The following is a 26255-nucleotide window of genomic DNA, read 5'->3' on the forward strand; positions in this document are numbered from 1 at the left end:
AGACTGCCTTGGGCCATGCAGGAAGAAGTGACACACTGGTGAAAAAATTTTTTTGTTTTGACATCTTCATAAACGAAAACGGAATTGAGCTGGACTCAATCACTAATGTGAATATAACCTTTAAAGGGGTTCCAGGAAAATACTACTAATGACCTACCCCCCGTTGGTCGGCTGGGGTCCATCGCTTGGAACCCCGACCGATCAGCTGATTGTGCGCGTGCTGACAGCGCCACAAATACACAGAGGTCAGATTGGAAGCAGCAAAAGTCTCCTCGCCGACCTCTGTGTAGTGGCCGGGGCTTGTAACTGCAGGCATGACTCTCATTGAAAGCAATGCAAGCCTTGCCTATAGGTACAAGTGCCAGCCTTACCCGAGAGACAGACCCTAGCCGATCAACTATTGGTGATCAATAGACTTCTCCCTGGAAAATCCCATTAAGCTGGCCATAGACATGAGCTATCTGCAGACTATTGACAGATCCAGATAAATCTGTTAAGAATCTTATGACTTTGGGTGGCTTTACATGGGACAACTGTCAGGCGTACAAGCGCCCAAAAGTCATCCCAAGACTTATTGTTTCTGTGATTTCACACAAGAGCAATAAATGGAGGGGGAGTGGGCAAGAGATCTCTTCTGGCCATCCACCTCCATTCACTGTGAACAGGTAGTCCCATAAAGATGAATGACTGCCTGTTTACACCGAGTGAGAACTCGCTCACTAGTCACATTGTATCAGTGAGATGAAATTAAGCCACTATAGACTACTGAGCAATTTTCCTTTCGGTCCCTTGTCGGGTCCCTTTTTGAGAAATTCTCGTCTGATAGTTGTCCCGTGTAAAGTTACTCTATGGTGGTCACACAAATAAGATTAACAGCAGCTGTTACTGAATTACCGTAGATCTGTTGGTGATCTGCAGATAAACATCACAGGTCTATGGTGAGCTTTAGACTTTCAGCTTTCCCAGCATAGGGGTCTTGGTATGATTGGTTTAGACTATTTAGACCCCCAACGTTCACTACATTTGTAACATAAAATCCATGAAAATATTCATGACATTTCATCACCTTAAATCCTTAAGTGACCCTTTGGGCATGGACAGTCAAAGATGGCCGCACTGTTTCTCTGACAAGCTGATCCACACTGTGCAGTAATATGCATTGGTAGTCTAAGACACTACATGCTGTTCCTATTAGCAAGTGCTTCTCACATGGGCAGCACTGGTTAATCACAGCAGGTATAGTGTCTTAGACTACCAATACATACTAATACACAGTGTCCACCAGGTAGTCAGAGGAACGGTGCGGCCATCTTTGTTTGCCAAGCCCGGAGGGTAACTTTCACTCCCTGCCAGTGACAAGTAGTTTATTTTGTTGGTTAGCAAATTGCAAGTAGGCATTACTGGACCACTTTGGAGAATCATTAGAACTACACCAATAAGTTTATTGCCAAGTAACAAGAATATGGGTCTTTTTTCAGGGCAATGCATTAGCAGTCTTATTGACAGTATATCATCAATTACAATTTGATGGGCCAACACCTTTACTAGTTAAGTAAAAGTTAGGAGCGGGACTTTGCAAGTGCTATGTTCTTTAAAAGACCCCCCAAAACATCAAGTTGTCCATCATGTCTTAACTTGGGGGGGAGGGGGACAGGATCTTGTCCTGCTTGATAAGAGGTAGGAATGGAGTAGCTTGTCTGAGTTTTTGATTTTCTTGAAATGTTTTGGAGAGTGGGGGATTAACTGTAATGAGGCATTTAAGAGAATTTGGCAGGCAGAAGTGATGGGAGTTAAAGGAGGTGGTTAAAGGAGTTTTTCCAAGACATTAAAAAAATCTAGGGACTTAAAATTCATAAAATAAAGAAAAAATGAATGCTCACCTATTTCAACAGCTCCCAGTCCAGCGCTGCAGTCCTGGTGGCCACCACAAAGAACCTGGAAGAAGCAGCAGGCAGTCATGTGCATTCAGTGTGCACAGGACAGCTGATCCAATCACAGGCTGAAGCAGTAATTCTTTTATGGCCACTGAAGCCCTTGACTGGCTGAGTGGTCAAATGCACAATGAACGGCATGTGACCATCCACCACTTTTTCCGAGTGGCAGGCATCTGGGCTGCAGTGCTGGATGGGAGCCACCAGAATAGGCGACTTTTCATTATTTACACGATTTTAAGCCCCTAGAATATTTTTTTTCTAATGTCCAAGAAAAAAACTTTAATAAAGAGCAATGTTTGTGCCTAGAATCATCAAGATTGTGCTTGGGATAGCTTATACGGGTTAGTGAATGTATGAAGGAGCCAGGTTATAGAGCTTTTTAAGTTGTTGCTAAAGTTTACCTAACTTTTCAGGTGACTTTTCAGAATAAGCTGCTATGTGTGTACCTGAGGAATAACACTATTTCTGCCCATTATGTGACTTGTAACCTATTTTATTTGTCCTGTATTTTGTAAAACTGTCATAATTTTTTCAGTTATTCAAACTTTATAATTATTCCTCTACATGCTGATAGACTATTAGGAAGGTATTGGCTGTGCTGATGGGTGCAGACTAGCTTTATTATTAGCACCCAGCAGCTAACGTACTTCGAGGCCTGTCATCTATCCGTCAAAGAGCTGGAGATAAAACTATGGCTCATACCAGGAAGACGTTGTGTTACCCACAGAGAAAAAAAACATGACCTTATCCAGGTTGACAGGCAGATCCACTATTGGATTTCTATAGTTGCTACAGGAAGATCTGCTTCATTTCCTTTTTATTACATACTAGCTTCTATGCTGTTTCCCTGCACTGCAGACATAGAGAAAATATGATTCTGCTCCTCTATCTCTCTGTAGCACACACTAAGAAGGAGCAGCACCATGGGAAACATTACACAGCAGTACTGAGCAGTGCAGCTGTGAATCCAGCACTGGAATGATAACACTTACTGTTAGTTGCAGCCACATCTTTGTGTGAGTCTCTGCCTTTGTCTTCCTCTAGCAACTCCCTCCTGCTCCCTCCTCTTCATAGAGTTCTATGCATGAAGCAGTAACAGGCAAAGACCTGAAAACCACTTCTTCTGTTTCGGCTCAGTTTTTTTGTTACTTGATACAGATTTCACACACCAACAGGCAGTGGACAGCAAGTTAGAAGGAACTAAAATCCTTTGTGCCTAGAACTTTAGGGTGATTTTTTAGCACAAAAAGAGCATTTTAGACAAATGAAGTGATTCACACTTTTACTAGTTATCACATTAACTATTACATGGGCAGGAGAAACGAATGTCACCAATATACACTAAATGGGGTACTGCTAGGGAAAAGTGATATGGAAAAAGACCTGGGGGTATTAGTGGATTGTAGACTAAACGGGAGTAACCAATGCCAGTAAGCTCCTGCAAAAGCAAATAAAGTCTTGGGGTGCATTAAAAGAGGCATAGGGGCGAAGGACAAGAACATTATTCTACCGCTATATAAGGCCCTTGTCAGGCCTCACATGGAATACTGCGTACAGTTCTGGACATCAGTGCTCAGGAAAGATGTTGCAGTGCTTGAGGGGGTTCCAAGAAGGGCACCCAAATTAATAAACAGAATGGGAGGACTGGAATACCCAGAGAGGCTATCAAAATTGGGATTATTTACCCTGGAAAAATGACGGTTATGGGGTGACCAAATAACTATGTATCAATACATGAGGGGACAATACAAGGATCTCTCCCATGATATGTTTATACCCAGGACTGCGACGGTAACGAGAGGGCATCCGCTACGTCTAAAAGAAAGCAGGTTTTATCACCAACACAGAAGGGGTTCTTTACTGTAAGAGCAGTGAGAAGCAGTTCCACAGTGAGTGTGGAACTCTCTGCCTGAGGACGTAGTGATGGCAAAATCGATAGAGGAGTTTAAGAGGGGACTAGACATCTTTCTAGAGCGCTATTACATTGCAGGATATAGACATTAAATAACCAGCGGGGTTGTTGATCCAGGTCTTGGTGTCAGGTAGGAACTATCAAACATTGATCCAGGGATTATTCTGACTGCCATTATGGAGCCAAATGGGCTACGTTGGCTTCTGCCTCATTGGTTTTTTCTCCCTTTCTCTGGATCAACAAGGGGGGGGGGGGCTGGAAACATGCTGAACTAAATAGACATTGTTGCCTTTAGCCTAACATACTATGTTACTATGTTAAGAACAAATGTGTTGAAAACTTAGTTTAATGTTATGAACTGTAGATGTTGGGTAATTAGCAGTATGTAGAGGAAGTGACAGAAAAGGAACCTGAAGAGCTATAAGACAAGTGTATATTAGTCATGCAAAAGAGACACATATGGATGGAGTAGTGCCACTGCGTCTGATGGCGGACCCCAGAAGATGTTGAAATCTTCCACTTGAAATATAATAATGCAGTAGTATTTTAGTAATATCAGAGGTACAGAAAGGGTGATCCAAATAAATGCTTTTCAAGCTGTAGTTGGCAGCTGGTGGGTAGTGACTGGAGGGGATTATTGTGATACTGTCAATAGTAATTGTTAGACATAGTTCTGCTTAGGAGGCACAGGCGACGGGAAAGTTTCAATCATGATTTGCAGATCTGCTTCCTTTTTAGATGCATTGTGGGCAATAAAGATTAATCGGATGTCAAGATGGAGTCATACTTTAAATCATTGCATAGAAAACATTTTAAAGTTTGAAGGCTCCTTTAACAATATCTTTTTTACAAATGCCAGTTTATTAACTAAAGTCTGATGTTTTTAGATTACTTTTTTAAAACTTGTTTTTATGTATTTGTCAGAAAGACAAATGACATCATGTGCAGAGTAATTGAATTTGGAATTTTATGTATCTAATTGTTTACTGAAGCAAGAAGCAGCAGAAATCGTTATTTCTTTAGGCATTAGGCTATTTTTTCAGCATTGGTAATTGGTACTCTACATTAATCTTTTATTTCTGAAATGTTGTTCCTGCCAATTATTGTGAAATTATGCAGCAATTATCACACTCTATGGTTACATATAATTAAAGGACTGCAGGGAACTTGCTTTAAACTTGCATGTTAGCTGCTAATTTTAAAGGCTATGGACACCTTTGGGGAGCATTTTTTTCACTTAAATGCATGAACTTTGGGCTGATAATCATTTTTTGTGATGGGGTTTAATTAAAAACATTTCACATTTAGTGTACTGCAGCTTCTGCATGCTGCTGACTATAGACACTGCAGTCCAAGGCTGTTTGTTACACGGCCCGATAGTAGGAAGTGATTATAGGTGACTGTCGTCCTGTGTGAACGTGGGACTTGGCAAGTGTGCAAGAATCACGAACTTGTTAGGCCCAATGTTTATTGGTGGGTTTAATTTGCGGAATCTGCAAATCAAGCCGTTCATAGGGAAGATGGGCGTTCGCAAATGATATAAAACATGCAGATCTGATTTGCGGACCTTCTGGTCTGGAAACACATCGCAGTATGCTCCATTTCAGTGCAGATTCTGCATGGATAGCTTCATTGAAGCCAATGGAAGCCGCCCAATCTGTGGCCATTTGCTATTGAATTGTGGATGGGCCGTGGATTCCGCGGGAAAGCAGGAGTTACCAAAAAAAAGAACTGCACATGTGTGCTGGTCAGTGCTTCCACACGCAACAGCAGACCAGGAAATAGAAGACCCGGACAGCATGTAGAAGATCTGAACAAGTAACAGAGAGTCTTTGGACGTGGGCAGGGTCGGATTCCACTGTGGGCTCTTGCATGCGGAATCCGATCCGCCAGTGGACATGAGGCCTTAGAGTTGCTTGCTTTTTAGCTCACCTAAAAATCAAGCAACTTTGGGCTCTTTAAACAGGCAGTCGTTTCTCCATGAATGACTGCCTGTTTACTCTGAATGGAGATGGGCAGCCAGAAGAGATCCCAGCATGCTTCACTAGCACTGAGTGAGCGATCAGCAGCAGCAGCGATAGGATGGTCGTTGCCCGACAGTCGTCCTATGTAGAAGTGCCCTACGTTTCAGTAAGAGATCTGTCAGTGAGGCTGGACTGATGAGTTGATTATATCGCCTCTTCTGCACCTTGTCAGCTAATTTATGACCAGGACAAAGTGTATCATTCGTTGTCCTAAATTAGCTGATAAAAGTGTGGGAGAGGATAAATAATCAGCCCGTCAGTCCAGCCTCACCGACAGATCTCCTACGCAGTCTGGTCTCACACGAATGGGTTGGATTCCGCACGCGGATTTCCGCAGCAAAAGACCTGAGATCATTCATGGAAAGTAATTGCGAATGTTTGCAGAAGATTGTGAATGTGTGCATTTTTCTTGCGGATGTACGCGTATGCCCAGTGTATCATCCGCATGGAAGAAAGATCTCACTCCTCCAGCTGACATTTTGGCTTTTCTATCTATTTTCCTCTAAAGTTGCGAAAGTTTCCAATGCTCATATGCCATGTCAATAGCAAATGAGCGACGGTACACTCGCATCCATTGACATCAATGGTGGCCGTCCACGCTAAAATAGGGCATGCTGCAATTTTTCTTCTGCTCATGGAATATGCATTTTGGACCTACGAGTGGGAATAAAAAATTGAAAATACATGCCTTCCAATGCCCGGGTTTTACAGCGGATCTTGTGGTCACGGATTCCGCAATTAAAATCCGTTCAGGTGCCCTTCCCCTCTGAGACTTATGTGCTTTTTAAATTGGCCAAGTAAGGGGCTCTAACATTTTTACGCTTGTTCATCTGCTAGTCGTATCATTTAGGCAAGCATAAAAATGCTCGCTGGTTTGCTGCACTTCTATCCATGAAAACGAGCAGTCATGCAGCTGATCAATGACGGTTGTAGGGTGACGAATGTTCATATTATAATTGATTGTCCTCATAGAACAGATAATATGCCCACATACTTAAACATGCCCATCGTTAGTCAGTGGTCATGAGCATGGACAGATTATCTGCCCGTCTAAAAGGACCTTTAACTACAGTGTCTATATATAGTGATATGTAGAAGCTGCCGAAGACAAAGGGTGCAACATTTTTAATTACACCCTATTACAAAAATAATTGTTAGCCCAAAATACCTGTTCATGCATTTCAGTGAAAAAAAAGCCCCCCTCCCCCCCCCCCCCCCCCACCCCTTCCCAAAGGAGTCACAGCCTTTACGTTCCTACCAGACTTAACAATGCTCCCTAGCATTGTTGTTGGTTTGGTTCTGGCAAAATCAAGATGAGAAGTCTAAGGAATCCCTTCGCCATCACCCTGCAAAGTGCTTTAGACGTTGTAGCAATATTGTTAGTGATGCCTGAGAGAAGGGAACTGGAGAAGAAGGACCAGGACTGAACCAGCAGACAGGAACAGAACTAAATGGCATGATCAGTCCTCAGAAGAGCAACCAGCTTGGATTTTGATGCAAAATGTAACATTTTTGTAGTGTATTAGCTGGTGAGCAAGTTGGGAGCCAATGGTTGCCACAACAATGGTCACAAGAGCATCAGTAATTCTAGCCAGGTGCTGGTACACAGTACAGTAGAGTCAACAGATCGATCTTTTAATTAGCAGGAGGTAATTATCAATAGTGAAACTGTCAAGACAGAAAGCACTGAGAGATGAGGTGCCAGCCTTCAGATAACCTATGTTTCACCATATCAATACTGTCTTGGGTTGGAATCATTACTCAAGTCAATGACCCTGATTAACAATTACACCTATATTTTTACTACTAGCAAACATGCGTGTGAATAATCCGAGTTCTTCTTCTTTCCGTTACCTACTTTTTCATTATTTCACAAACTGTGTTTAATCTAAGACTTTCAGTATATAATGGTTGAATCCATATCTAGAGATGCGTACATGAACTTTGTTTTACTAATTTTTCAATTAGTTCTGCTAATTTTTCAACTGCATGTTTTTATGGTTCAGTATCTAGTTACATCTAGCTATAAATCCCTATTTACACTGAAAGATGATCGCTCAAAAATTGCTCAAACAATAGTTTGAGTGACAGTTTTGAGCGATCATGTTTGCATAAACTCTTAAGTAGCTAATTAGCTACTTTAGAGTGAAATAAAGATGAGCGAACGTGTCCGTTACGGACACATCCGCACCCGGACACCGGCTTTGCCGAACACTGCAGTGTTTGCGCGTAAAGGTCCGGGTGCCGCCGGGGGGCGGGGAGATGCGCGGCGGCGCGGGCGGCAGTAGCGGAGAACAGGGGGGAGCCCTCTCTCTCTCCCTCTCCCCCCCACTCCCCGCCGCACCCCCCCGCGCTGCCACGGCGGCCCCCGAACTTTTTCGCCCGAACACTGAAGTGTTCGCAAAGTTCGGTGTTCGGGCGAAAAAGGGGCTGGGCCGAACGTGTTCGCTCATCTCTAGAGTGAAATGAAGGCAGAGCGGGATACCGCTGAAAGCTCCAAGAACAGCAGGTGCTTTGTATATGCAAACAGCTGCTTTGTTCTCGGAGCTTTCAGCTGGTATCCTGCTGAGAAGTCCGAGCGGGATATCAGCTGAAAGAATGCTGAGAACTGGGCATGTGGCGCTGAAAACAGTCATCGCTGACTTTTAGCTTGCTAAAAATGAGCAATAAACGAATAGTGCACGATGGCAGCTCTTTTAGACGCAACGGTTATCGCTCAAAAGATGGCTTTTGAGCGAATTTTGAGCGACAATCGTTGTGTCTAAATATGCCTTTAGTCCAGTGTTTCTCATCCAGGTTTCCTAGGCTCTAATAAGGCAACAAAAAGACCTACGGAAGGCTAATTTATTTCAGGCTGCTTTAAGATGCTTTGCATAGTAAACCTAAGGCCCTTTCTTGAATCTAATAATATTACTTTAGAGTCACTGATTACTTCAGAAGGGTTGTTGATCGAGGGATTTCTTCTGATTGCCAGATTTGGAATCGGAAAGGATTTTTTTCCCCCTAAAATTAGGAACATTTGATCAACATTGCAAGATAATAGACTGAACTGGATGGACATATGTCTTTTTTTTCTGTCTTTCATACTGCGTTACTATGTAACCATATGTTACTATCTGAGGCATATTACAGAATGTACATGAATTATAGAAAGCTTCACCTAGCCCTGTACCAAGCTTCTTCCAGACAGGAATTGTACTAAGCATTCCCCAGAAGTGAACTAGTTTTTCGGAGGTTCCCTTCTGGTAATAAGGTTGGGCATCACTGTATCAGGCCCACAATGGGTGTTATTGATGGACCACAGAGCAGGACACGGAAATGTAAAATTGTCATGTCAATGGGCCAGCAAATAAGAACAAGATCAAAGGCATGCCATTTGTAATTGGTAAAGTCCCCTGGTTCAAGCACCGAGTCATGACTCCTTGGGTGATTTAACATTGTGACATTTTCTAGGCAGACTGTTTTTGTGGAGTGGTTTGCCATTGCCTTCCCCAGTCAACTTTTTACCCCCCAGCAAGCTGGGTACTCATTTTACCAACCTTGGAAGGATGAGTTAACCTTGAGCCAGCTACCTGAACCACACAGGGATTGAACCTGCAACTTGCAAGTCGAGAGCGAGAGCTTAGGACCACATTTCTGCTGCCTTAACACTCTGCACACAAAGCCATTTGTAATTAGAACCTCTTCAAGACATGGAGTACAGCTGATGGAGCTGATATGGAAAGCACCTATGGTTTGTATGGCAGAGGGTGTTTGGTAATATGAATCAATACCAGGAGGATAGCCCAATTTCTATTCATTGTTAGCTTTGTATAATTGCACTAAAGGGAGGACATATTAAAGGCATATTCCAGACATTTACTCTTAATAAACTTTCCTCGGGATAGGTCATCAATAGTTAATTGGCAGAAGTCCAGCCCGCTATCAGTGCAGTGAAGTCGGACATTCGTGTCAGAGTGAGATGTCCACATCGGTGCTCAGAGTCGGAAGTGTTATAGAAAGGCTTAACACCCATTGAAATCAATGGAGGTGATGCCTTCTATTACACTTCAGCTCTAACCGCAATGAGGAGCCAGAAGTGTAATGGAAGACATTACTCCCATTGATTTAAATAGGAGAGAAGCCTTTTGATTACACCTCCAACTCTGACCAATAATGCGGATGTCCGGCTCTGCCGCACTGACAACGGACTGGAGGATCAGCTGAGCAGTGGGGATCTTGAGTTGCAGACCCCTGCCAATCAACTACTGAAGACCTATTCTGAGGATTCAAGCCATTAATAGTAAATGCCTGGAAATACTCCTTTATTTCCACACAATAACAAAAAAGCACGCTATTAAAATTGTTAATATTCCGTAATATTTGCAAAACTTAAGAGTTTCAAAACTCCCCTCTCCTTGACCACATTTATGCTTATACAACTTAGCTTTGAAGCGTAGGCTGTACAACAGCATTGGGCCAGAAAACCAGCTCTGCAACAGCTGTTCCATCCTACAGGGAATCAACAGTGAGAGGCTGGTATCTGAGCACCGATGTTAATATTATCCGCTGTTACATCTCTCTTCTAGACTCCTCACATTTATACTGACGTTCTTTTTGGATTTTAATATCAACCTGCTATTGCTTCAACATGGGTGGTCTCTAGAAGTTTTCTAAACATGTCTGCTGTCAACTACTCAAACTAATAGTGAATTCCTTTTTGACTACTTGCCAATAGTTTCCTGTTCCCAAGTGAACCTGCTTCTATGAAGCCAGGAATAAACATATTTCCCAAAGTAAATCCAGGCAGCTTTACATCTTGGAACCTTCTTATAGCTCATGTCTGAAGTTGACTGTTCTCTCATGAGACTGTCTAAAAAAGTATCAATCTGTTTGATCAGTCCAGTTTCCTTATGTCAAGGAAAAGAATGATATAATGCTTTCCGAATCACTGAGAAGCTTAAAAAGTACTTTGAGGGAGGTAGAATAAATATGGCTGCCACTAAAGTGTAGAAATGCAACATTCTGCTTACCCTTCCGACATTCTATGTTTCTCCCAGGTTGTTGAATAATTACTCCTGGAGTCAACTTAGTTTCTGCCCAAGTGCTGCGGAATATGTTGGCGCTATATAAGAAAAGATCATTATTAATGTTATTAACATAAATGTGTTTTTATTGAGTACAGTTAAAGGGGTTGTCTGATCATTTTGTCACCGATAGTCTATCCTCTGGATAAGTTATTAGTAGTTGATGGACAGAGTTCCACCGCTCGTGCCTCTTGTCCATCAGCTGATTGTCCGGCCCATTGTCTAGACATTGACATAAGTGGACAGTGGAGGAAGTTCCAGCATCGGCTTCACTCACATTGAAAGCAATGTGATCTCCTAACCAGGATAGAAGCAGGAAGTGGCCGGAGCAACGTAGCTCTCCCATTGATTTCAATGGGAGTGAAGCCGGTACCAGCACTTCTTCATCTGTCTGCTTATGACAATGTCCAGCTCACTGCACTGGACAGTGGGACAGACGATCAGCTGATGGACAGAACTCCCAAGAGGCAGACCCACAATAATCAACTACTGATGACCTCTTCTAGGTTATCAGTAAAAAAAATGGGCATACAACCCCTTTAATTTCTTAAAACATTTATTAAAGGGAGATGGAGAATGGATGGGAGGGATCAGGGAGGTGAGATTCAGAAAGCAAGAGGAAGGATCAGATAAGTTACATGTCCCGACACAGCCAGAGGTATCTCAGGACAAGCCCTCTGGGCCTCTTCCAGTAGTAATCCATTAAAATGTGCAGGACAATAGTTGCAAGTAGTTGCTTTCAAAAATTGTACAAATATAAATAGTTTGAAAATTCCCAGAAGTCTTGTTAAGACGTTACATTTATCTACTATGGTAACTTGGGTGGTTAGTTATACTCCAACCGTCATCTTTTCCACATTAGATAGGTGGCAGCACAATAGGAACTCACATCTGCAACATAGCTTTTCTTTAAAAACCTGGATTCGGCAGCATTTATTGCTTCACTTTAGCACATCAGAGCAATATTCACACTATTTTACAGTGCATGTCTTACGATTGTGTGAGCATCTAAGCACGGGGCCCATGCGATTGTGACCAAAAGATACACACAAGGGTTTCAGACAACTAGCCCTGAACTACAGGGAGGATGACATGGCCCTAACTAAGCAGGGACATCGCCCCAATAAAGGGCGGCCCAGCAGTCTTCGGAACTGGCCCCTAGCTGCTCCTAGAAACCACGCCACCAGAACAGGTCACACAAACATGCCACATGACAGGGACAAGGGGACAGAACAAGAAGACACACAGAGCCAGAAAACACCACATACAACAGCCAAAATGCAAACACTAATAGCAGATAGTAAAGCTGATTATAAATGCCAAGTATTAGTTGACATTTTGATCAAAATATGGAAGCTAGCGGGCCACGTCACGGCTCCTGGCTATACTGCTAGTCCCTACACTAACCAGGAGTCCAGCGGCACCGCACACAGTTCACACCGTAAGCTGCAACAGCACAGACAACAGGACAAAAGTCACACTGCAAGCTGCAACAGGACCTTTCATGCAGGCACCACACATACTGTAGACAGAGACAACATCAATAAAAAGTAAACATTTGGGAATAAGGCATACCCCGAGAAACATACAAATGCATAGTTACATTAGTTCGATTTCTGTGTTTATTGGTTAACAGCAGAAGTCAAATAAGGGCTTGTATAAAGAGTCTAACACTAACTTGCAGGAATTCTGCCTTCCAATAGGGGACGCTGCAGAGATATTGTTCCATCTTCCATATTTGCACATTATCCAGAAGAGCATGAATGGCCTTATAAGTCTCCTCACTCACTCAGCTTCTTCTAGGTGCTCTCCCTAAGGAGAAAAGATAGCGTTCCTCTACCAGCAGTCTAACGTGTTTCAAGGTGAACCATACTTCTTTATCAGTAATTTCTGGGAACATATACCAGGTGGATCTGCAGCACCTGGACGTAGATTCATGGGAGCAGAGAAGTTGGGAAGTCATACCGTAAAGGTGTCAGCATAAAAGGTGTCCTGCCCTGTCATGCTTCTTGGCAGACATCGTTCATCTCTCTAGATCGCCAGATCACGATGGACTCAGAGCTGAGAAACTCAGCAGTTTTTCTCTAAAAGGCACACTTTACCTCCTAATTAATGTACAGATCCAGCCTTTACCTGCCAGACATACTTTTAACCACTCTGTCATCAAGCCCCCTAGTGGCCACTCATATAACTGCTCTCCTACCTTACCTATTTAAAACTTATTATCAGCAAGTCTAGAACCATATACAAAAAGCAAGAAAATAGTAATTCTTATACATACTCGAAATTAAATTCAGCAAAAACATGAGATACTAAGCAAAGCAACAGAGTCAGTAGACATTCTCATCCAAGTCTGTATACCAAGATCAGACTCCCCCGTAGCGGGCCTGCAAAGCCTCCATACACCGAATGCACCAAGAAGAAGAGCTAGCGTGTTGGGCCCACTAAACTAGAAGACACGGTTCTTCTGGAATGTCGAATTCTTTATTGACTGGGCAACAAGTTTCAGTGCTGAATCAGCACCTTTATCTGGTCATTCAAACAAAGTACAGATTTAATGCAGATTTAAAAAGTTGCAGAAAAAGCGGTATAATATTTATGATCAATGGTGGTCTCAACTGAAAAGTAGGGTCGCTTGTCCTCCTCTTCTTGTCACTGCAGGGTCACTTTTACCACCCACATGTCATACTGAATGGAGTGCTGACCACTCATGCACAGCCATTACTCCAGTCATTTCAGTGGGGCTCACAGAAACTGTTGAGCCCTTTGTATTTGGTTGTCTCCAGCAGTCCTATTGAAAATGAATGAAGAAACAAAACACATACCCAACTGCCATTTTATTCAATCTCCTCATCACTTGGGGGGTACAGTAAACCCACAAGGAGGAGGAAGGAGGACATGGGACCACCGTTATCAAGATTGGTGCGAGTCTCATTGGTGAGAAACCCACCAATCATAAAGTTATCTCCTATCCTGTGAATAACTCTTTTGACCAGTCCTCCATATACAAGAGCCAATTATAAGTGGCCATCAAAGAACTACAGAGCCAGTCCATCAAGGGTTTTGACCAAACAGTCCTGAAGCATGGAGTGGATGCTAGAGCTGTGTAAGGACATGCAGACCCCGATATTATATGTGATTACCTTACCATTGCACTTCAAGCAATGCCTAAGGGTTTGGGAGGTTGTGTGTAGTGTTAATTGGTCTAGTGTAAATGATTGCTCCAGAAACCATGATAAAGCAAGTATATTGTTGAATAATGTGTGCGAGTAGGAAGGTATTTTGATTTTTCTTGTAACCTGTGCTCATTCTGAAGGGTATGCTCTCTTTGAATTTACCCCTTCTGTGAGACCATTGGTCCCAAACTTTGTCTAGATTGGAGTAGTCATCAGATATAAGGAAATAGGTGCAATCATTCCAGAACATCTGAATTGTCGGCAATGTGGATACATGCAGATATACATGCTGTGCTAAATGAAATAAGCCCCAGACCTGCTTTCTTTCAGGACACTTGTTTGGATGCCAACATTTGGACCCCGTTAGTGTTACCTTCTGTCATGCTCAAATATTAGAAGTAGAAAACCTCTTAATTCCATGGATTGATGTTAACATCTTAATGACTTAACTGAGTTACAATGGCAGCTCAGTGGCTAGTAATGCTTCCTTTGAGTACTGAGACCATGGTTTCACATCTAGCAAGGGCAAGATCTGCATAGAGTTGGTTGTTTATGGAGTTTTCTTCTAGGTGTTCCAATCACCTCTCACATCTACTGACGAGAGGCAAGAACGTCGAAACAGAAGGCTGTCTCTGCTTTTGGAGGAGTCTTTGATTTGGCTGATTTATGATAGTTTTCTTCCTTCTGGAGTAGAGCTTATTACATCCTTTTTTCTGTTGACAATAATTTTTTTGGCTGCAGAGGAGAACCGATCAGTATCAGATTTGGGGCACCTTTACATGACCCAATGATCAGGCAAGCAAACATTCATACGAGTGTTCATACCCAACCATTGGACTGTGTAAAAGGGTCTTAAGTCTCCTGAACCTCCTTAGTGATAGTCAGTCTCCTTCTAAGCCTATCACATTCCAAAACAAGCTTGGGTTAATTAGCTTAATGGAAGTGTCTGAGGTAAAATTGTGAGCTCAAGTGAGAACAAGCGCTGCCTGAAATATATTCTGAGTTGGCACTATAGTTGCATTAACAACATTCACTTGATTTGATGCATTTTGTTCTCAGTCCTTCTGAAATAGACACTACAAATGGACGTGGAGGCTGCTGTCTGTTGGGTTATATAAACACCTGACACTTAAGCCAAAGCCAGTAGAAGTAAAATATGTTTTATTTATCATCAGCATATATATCTATATATATATATTCCTTAGCGGGTCACAATGCCTAAAATGCAACTTCATCAAATATGAAAATGCATCTTGTAAAATTCATGAATAAAGAGACTTTGTAAAATTTTAATTAAGTCTTCTTATCTGGGTTTTGCTGACTTATTATAAAATTGTCTATACTACATGGTCCTTTAAAAACCTTCCCATAACTCCAGAAAACCTCTAAAAATGTTGTTGTGTTTTCAATTAACCCCAATATCCTTCTTCCCTTCTACCACAACTCCTGTACAAAGGTCAAGGAGTTATTGGGTGTTTGGTAGGGTTGTCATTGTCAGGACTGGTGGCTCGCGGGTCCTCCGTGCCCTTGCCGCTGGTCCTTTCACTTAGGTAGCTGCCGTGCGGCGCTGGGGAGCCCCGCTCATCGTTACCTCGCCTGGGCGCTGGGCTTCTCCTCTCTGCCGGGTTGCTAGGGACGCGCCACGTCCTCGGCACCATGGCAACCCGGCACGCCTCTCCTACTCTGCCTTCTGCAGGGCTGGGGGTAGGTTCCCCAGCACTGTTGGCTGTACCTGGCCCCTGTCAGACTCCCTGCCCCAATCAGCTGCTGGGGTGGGAGTTCTGACAGGATTTAAACCTGCCTGTGTCTGCAGACCAGTGTTAGTTTGGTTTTCCCCGCTACACCCGCGTACTTCGTGTTTTGCCTCCTGATATTGACTCCCTGCTTTTGGACCCGATGTTGCCTTGCCTGACCCTCTTGTAGTGCGTACCTTCTCATTGCCGACCCAGATAGTCTGACTCGCCTTGGTGTTGTTTGTTCCAGTGTCTGTCTGTTCGTTAGTCTTAGTGTTCCCCTTCCTTAGTGAGTGTAGGGTCCGTCGCCTAGTTGTCGCCCTGGGGCTTAGCCCAGGGGGGCAAGTAGGTAGGGACAGGATTTATGGGTTTTTCAGGGACCTCCAGTTTCCCAGATCCCGAGTCCTGACAGTCACACTGTAATGCTCTTTTAGGTCTTGAAGTAGAGTTTGTCTTGTGCTTCTGTGTAATAATCCTTCTTGGATTGTTTAGGTCAGTCATTGTTCACAAGCTGAAGCTCAAATTACCAATTTGTGGGCCACCGTGTTTACAAAGCAATAATCCTAAAGTTTTTAAACTGCTTCTCGGTTACAAAATATATGACTAGTGAGTGAGGAAACCAGACCTCCGCACTCTTGTGGGTATTTAGAAATATCACCTACATTAATATGTCCTGTAGTAATGTGCGAGCCTATGAAGTTTGGTTAGGCCAGTTCGCCGAATGAAAGCAAAAAGTTTGGTTTGTACTGAATTAGCTAGAGCCAAACCGGAACTTCATCAGTACCGCTAAAACTGGTGTATAACTCTGTCTATAAACGATAACAACTCTGTATAACACTCTTAGGTCACCTTAGGTAACCCTGTCTAAAAACCATAGCACTTTTAGGTCACCTAGGAGTGCATCTAACTACTTTTGGCCTATTTTGAGGCAAAGTTAAGGAAGAAAAAGAAGAAAAGAGGAGGAAAAAGAATAAAAAATAGAAAAGGAAGGAGAAAAATGAGTATAAGAAAAAAGAAGGGAAAATATTATTATTCATTTTTTTTCCCTTCTTTTTTCTTATTTTTCCTCTTCTTCTATTTTCATCTTCTTTTCCTTTTTCCTTCTTTTTCTTTTAGCTGGTTCAGCAAGGATGACCTGCCCAAGTTTCAGATTCTCACCAAACTTTTAGCAAAGTCTGAACCAAAACAAGGTTCTACTATTTTGGCTGGCTCGACGCTAATGTCCTGCATGTCTGGTAGTAGCTGTTAGCTAGCTGAAAATGGTGGACCCGTCACCACTGATGAAAGGGAACTTAATATGTCTCACTATAGAAGTGTATCTTATGGGCTCTTACATAACCTACCAGAATAAGTAATAGTCAAGATATCTACATTACAGAAGTCAAGTATGGAAAAGCTCAGCACAGTAATAATATTGCTATCTAGAGGGGAGATCAAAGGCCAGGCATAATTCTAGGGCTCGAATTACCAATTATAATATGAAAAAAGTGGTACCCGATATACCCGTTGTGCCAGTCTAGGAGCAATATTGCAAAATGTAGCCTAGGGATATTATAATTTTATCAGTAGCAAATCACCAGTATCCTCAGGGTTCAGGCAACTAAGTAAGGTCCATGAGGCACGACGTGTAATACAACTGGTTTTTACATAGATAATGCCCTGTATTCCTTGAAGAAATATTTATATTGACAGTAATGCGTTCTCTATATATCAGCAACCTGTACTGGGGCAAATTATACATTTCTGCAATATGTAGTATGCTAATTAGTGAAGCTGAGAGTAGTAATTACTAAAAAATGCTTATCTGTATAATATAAACAGCGCCCCCTACGATTCAAAAAATTGTGCACCGCATGATTTGTTTAAATGCTGCCAATATGTGGAACTGTTCAATCACTTACTTACAAATGATATTCTAGTTTACACTACTATTTGAAAATCAGTTGTTTTACCCCCAGTTGTCCTGTCACTAGTTGCATCCTGACGTAGCATGTCTGTCTAAGCCATGAAGTTATTACTATTATACGTTATTGCTATTATACATTTTATGTATTCCCAGGTACTCAAGGGATTTCCAGAATGCCTGCAAGCAGATATTTGTCTGCATCTCAATCAAACATTGCTACAGAACTGCAAGGCATTCCAAGGAGCGAGTAAAGGATGTCTACGAGCCTTAGCTATGAAGTTTAAAACCACACATGCGCCCCCTGGAGATACTCTCGTTCATTCAGGAGATGTACTCACGGCATTGTATTTTTTGTCAAGGGGCTCTATTGAGATTCTCAAAGATGATATAGTAGTAGCAATTTTAGGTAAGCTTTTTCTAGGTTTTGTGTGAATCCAGTCAAAATGAGAACAACTAGTATATTTTTTTTAGCAAATTGTCAAGGCAAACGGTAGGACGATCAAACCATCTTATACATTCTTATGGTCCTTGTAGAACACCACCAGTATCTGCTACAGTAAATAAGTTCATCTTTCTCTCTTCTCTTGCTGCATATTTAAAACAGATGAGGATAATGTCTTATTTTCAGGGGTGTCTTATACTTACCTAGCCGGCAGCATCCCAGGCCCTCACGCTTGTCTCCATGCAGACAGCATTCTCTTCCTGGTACCAAACGGGACTTTGAATACCCTGCCTCAAGCAAGCGAGTGCTGTGATTGGATCAGGAACACCACTGGCTCAGCCAATCAGAGCCGGCGCTCGATGAACCAATCACAGCTATTCAGTGATGTCATTCACTGAATTGCTGTAAATGATTGATCACCGGCTGCGATTGGCTGAGCCAGTGGCGCTCAGGATCCAATCACAGCACTCGCTTGCTGGAGGCGGAATATTCAAAGCCCCTTTACCAGGAAGAGAATGCTGTCAGCACGGAGCATACGGCAGCCTGCCGCAGCACCAGAATCCAGCACGAGGGACCGGGATGCCCAGTTGAGTATTGCTGTTTTTTTTTAAATCTATTGTAGCTAGGGCCTATTTTTTGGAGGAGGGCTTATATTTCAAGCCCACCCCACCACCCCTCAAAGAAATCAGGGTAGATCTTAATATTGTTGTAGGCCTTATTTTGGGGGAAACACTGTATATGCAATCAACAGTTTCCTATATGGTGTCCATATCTAGATATCCAGCTTTATAATGTCTGTTTTTTGCATTCCACATTCAACCTTGGTGATCTAGTGGTGATCAGTATTGGTCCATTGATTTAGCTGAATTCCTGGTGGTCTACAGGAATTTCACATTAGGGTTATTTTATTATGTTAATTGTTTTCCTGGGCATTTATATAGCTGTTTTATGATAGAAAATGTAGTCTAAGTGGATTTGATGACCTCGACAACATGCTTGGTGACACATTGTTCATTCACCCTGGTGGGCCAGTGGCCATCTATATTTTTCAATTGGTTTAGTGGATTTATTTTGTAATCTAGTAGTATTTGATATTAGGTTTTAGTCGTTATCCATATCCAGATATCGTGTGGTGTAGTAACTACACATGTTCGACCTTAGTGACCTAGTGGAGATCAATATTGGTCCATGGATTTAGTGGAACTTCCTAGTGATCTAGGAGTATTTCATATTAGTTATTTTAGTATGTTAATCTTTTCACTTGATGTCTAAGTAGCCATTTTATGACTGAACCAAAATGTAGTCTCCCACCTGACTTATTGACTTAGTTGACATGCTTGGTAGTCCACTGGTCATCTATAATGGTCCATTGCTGTAGTAGAATTTCTTGGTAATCTAGTGGTATTTCATCTTATAATTATTATTTCATCTTAAGAATTATTATTTTAAGCATTATTTATTATGTTAACCTTTATACTGAGCATTTTGGTATATACAGTATACATTGATTTTATAACTACGTTACTAGTTACATCACAGAGGAACTGAGTGAATAGGTTGTATACACAAGTACAGTGTTTCAGCTTACAGAATAGTTGAAACCCCAGGTATAACATATAGTGAAGGTATCACATATAGTGCTGCCTTTTAAAAAACTTGTTTTTCTCACCTCAGGAAAGAATGATATTTTTGGAGAGATGGTTCACCTTTACGCCAAACCTGGAAAATCAAATGCTGACGTACGAGCTCTGACGTATTGTGACATGCACAAAATCCAAAGAGAGGACCTTTTGGAAGTTTTGGATATGTATCCAGAATTTTCAGATCAATTTCTCACAAATCTGGAGTTGACTTTTAATTTAAGAGATGAAAGCACAAAGGTTTGTATTGTCTCTTCATTATTAGTAGTAGTTAGAGATGAGCGAGCATACTCATTAAGGGACAATACTCGAGCGAGTATCGTCCTTTTCGAGTACCTGCCTGCTCGTCAGAAAAGATTGCCGGCGGGGGTGAGCGGTGGGTTGCGGGAGTGAGTAGGGGGGAGAGAGAGATCCCCAACCCTGTTCCCCCCCGCACTCCTCGGCCCCCCTCGCCCCCCCCCCCCCCCGCCACCACCCGAATCTTTTCTAACGAGCAGGCAGGTACTCGAAAAGGACGATACTCGCTCGAGTTTTGTCCCTTAACGAGTATGATCGCTCATCTCTATTAGTAGTACTATATCATTATTTTAGTTATATCGGAAATGTATTTCAAATTATCTTTAGAGTTTAGAATAGGATCTCATGCCTTTGATTCGCCAGCAACATCTATCCTTGACCCAACCTATCCAGTAGTCAGTGCTGAGCTAAAGAACTGTGATGCTTGATGATACTGTCAAACCAGTTGCCTATACACACCGTAGATTGGTCAAAAATAGTAAAAAGCCAATACAGGAGACAAGTCTGGTTAAGCTTAGTCTAAAGGGTTATTGATTGGGTTCTCTGGGATTAGAAAAAATGGAACGGGTCTGCTAATGTTTCCAGATCCAGCACTACCATACCCATGGGCTACAGGTCTAATATTGCAGCTTAACCTTATGCAAGTAGATGGCATTGAACTGCCATACCAGCCTGAGACAGTCTATGGATAAGGATGGTGCTGTTTCTGTAAAATCTTGGTCAGTCGTTTTAGCCCACTGGTCCCCTTTCTGTCATTATATACTACAGACATGTTTATTAAACTACTTATTTGCTGGCCATTTGTAGTCTTTTATATACAGTAGTAATCTTATTATGATTCTGAAGCCCATTTCAATATTTAGGCTGAAATTGGCCCAAGAGGAAGGTTAATGAAAGCAATTGCACCAGTTTTAAAGGTCTTGCAACATTTGATAGGACATTTGTCCTTTGTGTTAATAAAATGTGGCATGGCTTTCAAGTCACATCTTGTGAGGATGATTTATTAAAGAGGTTTTCTGGTTTGGACAACCCCTGCCCATGTGAGTAGTTTCCTAATGATGTGCTGATGGCAGGAGTTTGCTCAGCTGCTATTATCTAAGGAAACTGATAGTGAAGATGAATAATTACACAATGGCCACTCAAATGCAATAAAATTGCACTTTGCCTAAGAGTGCCTCTTTTAGCCAGACTGCATTTTTTTAAAGTTCAGCAGGGGTGTAACTGGAGGAGGGACTGGTAGAAAGTGTGTCAAAGGGGTGGTGCTAACAAGCTATTTTGCCTTGTTTGGGGTATTTAGATACAGGACTAGGGAAGTGAACCTAAAGGGGTTATCCTACTTCTAGCTAATGAAGACTTATCCTCAGGATAGATCATCACTAACAAATCAGCAGGGGTTTATTGCTAAGGACCGTAAGCGATCAGCTGTTTTCCCTGTCTGGTGTTTTTGTGTACTGATCTGTTTTTCTGCAGTACATTGTGCAGTGACCTGGGTTAACACTGCAGGATGAGTCCTACTGAAGTGAATGGAACTCAGCCTGCAATACCAATCAAGGCCAATATGGAAACTATGGAGCTATCTGCTTCCTGCAGGAAAACAGTTCAGTACACAAAGACACCAGCCTGGGAAAACAGCTGATCCTTGGGGGCTCCAGTTGGCAGAATGATGACCTATTCTAAGGATAGGTCATCATTAGTTAGAAATGGGACCACCCCTTCAATGTTAACCCTCAGTGTAGGCAGGTCTATCTACAACTTTGGGGTTCAACGTGAGGACCCCCCATCCATTATACCTAGATGCTTCATTTAAAAAACAGTTGTCTTGAGCATCAGCTTTCCAACATCTTTCTAGTCAGAAAAAATACACATACTAGGCAGAGTACAGCCTGGCATTAGTAACTAGCACAAACCATATTTCACTTTGTACTGCACTGCTGTTTCACACTGATGTACTGATTGAGGGCTTTTGATGGAAGCGCTCATTAAGGTGCACAGAAATTTCCCATGTGAGTACCAGTTACATTGTGTAATAAGTCATGTGTTGATGAGCTACATGCATGCAATGGGTTTACTGGTACCATAACATGCTTTCCATTGATAACATAGCTGTACCTATGAGTCATTATCACATGTTTCCTCAACCAGGCTGCACTCCTAAGGTCTCAAGCAGATGCTAACTATGGCCGAGAGAGCTGCAAACTGCGAAGAAGGAAATTGTCTTTTAAAGGAAAATCAGATGAAGGTAATTGCATTTGCTCCAGTTATTAATGTAGACTCGTTTCAGGTTTATGTCTGTTATTCAATCCCATTATTATCCATTTATGGCTTTATATTGATTGGCTGTGACTTCCTGAATAAACGTGATCTAGTATTTGCTATTCAGGCATCGATAGGGTCTAGGTTGGGCTTCGGCTGCATAGTATATCTTGGTAGCCAAATTCATGTGACCTATTAAACCCCATAGTCTGATGGGGACTGAACATTTGCCAGGAGTATTATACTAAACAGAAATCGATGCAATCGTTTTACAGTACGCACATAGACTTCTGTTGGAAAGCCAATCAAGAATATTAAGGCTGGATGGATCATGCTAACTATTCCCAAGGTCAAGCATTTAATAATGTGTCAACCTGGCCATCATTTGCATTAGCTCCTCAGGATGGATGGCCATGTCTACATTGCAGCCTGTTTTCATGCTCAGAAGTTACCATAAAAAAGATTCAAAGGAGATTTTCTGTTAATTGTCTTAATGTTGTATAGTTACAGAATTGTTGCTTTCATCTTGATTGGCGTTTTCACTTGTCAGCATGGGACATCTGAACTCCAGCCAATGGAAGCAGAGACTGGTGAGGGACTATGGACCAACTGATGGGTTATTCCCATCTTGTAAACAGATAGTATTTCACAAGGATATGCCATCACTTTATACTTTACGAAACAGTGAATGGGATGCTGTGCTAAACTAGCACTGCAATACCTTCATTCTCAGGATTGTGGGGGTCACAGAGGTTGGAGCCCCACTGCAAAAATGTTGGGTCTCAGGTCTGGAATTTCAGTGAAGGAGCATCCATAGTCAGATATAACCAGAATTCAGTACACAAAATTGGAGCTCAGTTGTAGTCAGGTATTAGCAGAGTATGGTACACAGTATTGGAGCTCAGTGGTAGTCAGATATAAGCAGACTTTCATGCACAGGGTTGAAGATCAGTCATAGTCAAGTATAATCAGAGTTTCGAGATCAGGAGTAGTCAGATATAAGCAGAGATCAGCAGGGGAGGAGCTAAAGGCTCATGGGCCCTGGTGCAAAAATTTATCTTAGGGGCCATCAACTTCTCTTAACCCCCTTAATGCAGAGGCATAACTTGAAGCTCCTGTGCCCCAATGAAAAACCTGTAACAGGGCCCCCAACTATAATGCTTTATTCATAGTACTGGGCTCCTTATATGGAGAAGAGAGGCCTTATGGGCCCCCTAAGGCTCCTGGGCCCAGGTGCAACCACATCCCCTGCAACCTCTATAGTTATGCCAGTGAAGATTAGTACATAGGGATTGAAGGTCAGTATAATGGTGTTAGGATACGCAAAGCATATAGCTAAAGAAGGCTTTGGATAGCATGATGGTCAAACCTATAACAGAGAAGATCAGGGTTCATCAGTTCCCATCAGCCACCGATCATAAAGTGATAATGTATTCTAGCAATATGCCATCAGTTTTACCAGATGGGAAAACCTCTTTAAGTCATCATTTCATAAGCTATCTCCATCAGTCTAAGGGCTCACACCCACTTGCGTTTTTTTAACGCTGCCATATCGCTGCGTTTATTTAACACAATTGTCAATTTGACTTTCTAATGTTAAAAACGCATCGCACAAAAATTGCAAAGCACAAACTTGCAATGCGTTTTTAACATTAGAAAGTCCCATTGACAATCGCGTTAAAAACTTTTGACTGTTCTTCCATTTATATGGGGGACACAGGACCCCAGTTTTTGTATTTTAAATGGTCGATCCAGACTGAACAGACACATCCTCTATCCTGTGGATACATTTTACATTTGGCACAACCCCCTTCAGCTCCATCTAGTGGCCAATGCAACCAGACAGAATTTTATCATGTAGCTCTAAATCTAAATAGGGGGATTTGGAGTTCTGTATTTAAAAAAAAACTGAGCTTTGACCACCTGAAAACTTTGCAAAAGTTGACCACGTGTGGATGGTTTAAAGTACTACACCGTGGCAGGGAACACTTAGCATAAAAATTCTACTTATAAATTTGTTGTTGAAGAGAAAATAAGCGCTAAAAGGCAGAAGACAGTGAGAAAAGTGCAGTAAAAGCATATCTATTGTAGCCGAGTTTAGATTTCAGCCATATCTCATTATCCATGACCGTTATACACGCAGTGTACCACTCCCTTGACGACTGAAATGTGTCCACTGGTGCTGAAAACTAGAATTCCTGCACATGTTGTGTCACTTTTTATCATCTTTTCCTCTTTTGAGAGAGATGCTGAGAAAAATGTTTAATTAACAACTTGCTGGGTTCTTTTGCTGACCTTTCTCTGGCAGATCCAATGATAGGATTTAGATAGATTTCAGGTGGCATAGCCTCTAGGGTTTTCAATCCACCGGTAAAGCCAAGAATGTATATGATGATGGAACAAGAATGAGGCACCTGCAAGTAATTAGTAACAGAACATAATTGTAGTGTACACATACCTGTATTCTAGAGCTGAACTGTTGATATGAAGACTCGTCAGTAGTTGCTTTAGTTGCTTGTGGTGCAGGATATGAACTGATCCAACTAAAAAGCAATTTCCTAGCATGTATGATATCTAATATTCAGATAACTTCCTCTGTAAGAAATGTGTGAAATAATGTATTAGCATGTTATTGATTTAGTGTAGCACCCACATATTCCACAGCACTGTACAGAGTCATCTATCCCATTGGGGCTCACAATCTAAGTACCAAATTAAAGTGACCCTCTGGTTCTGGGACAGAGGGGTGGAGGCTGTATTGCCTGCAGTTAGTCTACTCTGCCATCATTTTGATCTACCGATTCCTGGTCCTGTTTTGGCCATTTAAGATAGTTGCTGCAATTTTCTAACTACCTACTACATACTGTGCACTGCTCTGATTGGCTAGCACTGATCACATGAGCAGCTCTGACTAATCAGAGAGAAGGTATAAGGCATTAGTAGTCTAACACTACCAATGCACTGTAGGGATTACGTAGTCTAAAGATTGAGTTGGCCATCTTGGTCAGCTATAAACAGGACCCTAAACCAGCAGATCGGAAGACCGGCAGAGAAGAACAACTGCAGTTAATTTATGGCTTCTGAGGAATGTTGGCCAAAAGTTGGAGGGCCAATTTATCAGTATGTTTTTGGAGTGTGGGAGGAAATAAGGCAAACTTTATGCAGATTTCACCCTTGGCCAGAATTGAACTTCAGCACTGTAAGCCACTAGTACTAACCATGGAGCCACTTTGCTGTACATTCACTTTAGCTTGTCTCTAAAGTCATCATATCCTGAAATTTATGGCATGAGATGTTAATCAAAGATGAAGAAAAAATGTCTACGCCCACAAGATGCCTTTATGGATGACAGTAATCAGAATCCATCACCCATCCATTGCTCTTAGGTTCCAATATGTTTCTAACTCGTTGGCTTTGATGGATGTCTCTAACGGATGCCATCCATTGACCATAGAAATAGCACTTAAATACCTCCTGTGTCCATACTACAGCATGAAGATAAATTCTCCTCTCTACTTAACACTTCAACCTGGATAAACACTGGCTGGCACTATGAGAGCAGGAAAAGAAGGATCCACGGAAAAGTAAAATCCATTGTTTATTCAGATGTATTAAAAACATGGAGGTCGTTAGACCCCAAATTTCATAGGATTCAGCGCGTTTTGAACTAGTCATGGCATAAATGTAGTAATGCGATAAAGAACCTATCAAAAATTGGACATTTAGATTATTTTAACATTTAACCCTTGCAGGTCTGAATGGTGAAGTAGATTACAGTAGATAAGTGAAACTCATAGGTACTTGATTTTTGCATCACTGAATACAGACAAATAGTCAAGCACACCCTGCAATTTACAGCTTCCTAGCTCAAT

The 26255-nt window shown here is 42.0% G+C and overlaps 1 protein-coding gene across 2 annotated transcripts in view; it reads left to right on the top strand.

The window, feature by feature from the left end:
* Positions 1 to 26255, top strand: part of KCNH7 (potassium voltage-gated channel subfamily H member 7) — a 397870-nt gene that overhangs the window by 338086 nt on the left and 33529 nt on the right. For both annotated transcript variants that reach the window (XM_066575930.1, XM_066575931.1), the window contains 3 exons: positions 17905 to 18157; positions 19868 to 20073; positions 22273 to 22369. In XM_066575930.1, the coding sequence (XP_066432027.1) occupies positions 17905 to 18157; positions 19868 to 20073; positions 22273 to 22369 (556 nt within the window). The remainder of the gene's footprint in view (positions 1 to 17904; positions 18158 to 19867; positions 20074 to 22272; positions 22370 to 26255) is intronic.

Source organism: Eleutherodactylus coqui, chromosome 8 (assembly GCF_035609145.1).
Source record: "Eleutherodactylus coqui strain aEleCoq1 chromosome 8, aEleCoq1.hap1, whole genome shotgun sequence".
In the NCBI taxonomy this organism is placed as follows: domain Eukaryota; kingdom Metazoa; phylum Chordata; class Amphibia; order Anura; family Eleutherodactylidae; genus Eleutherodactylus; species Eleutherodactylus coqui.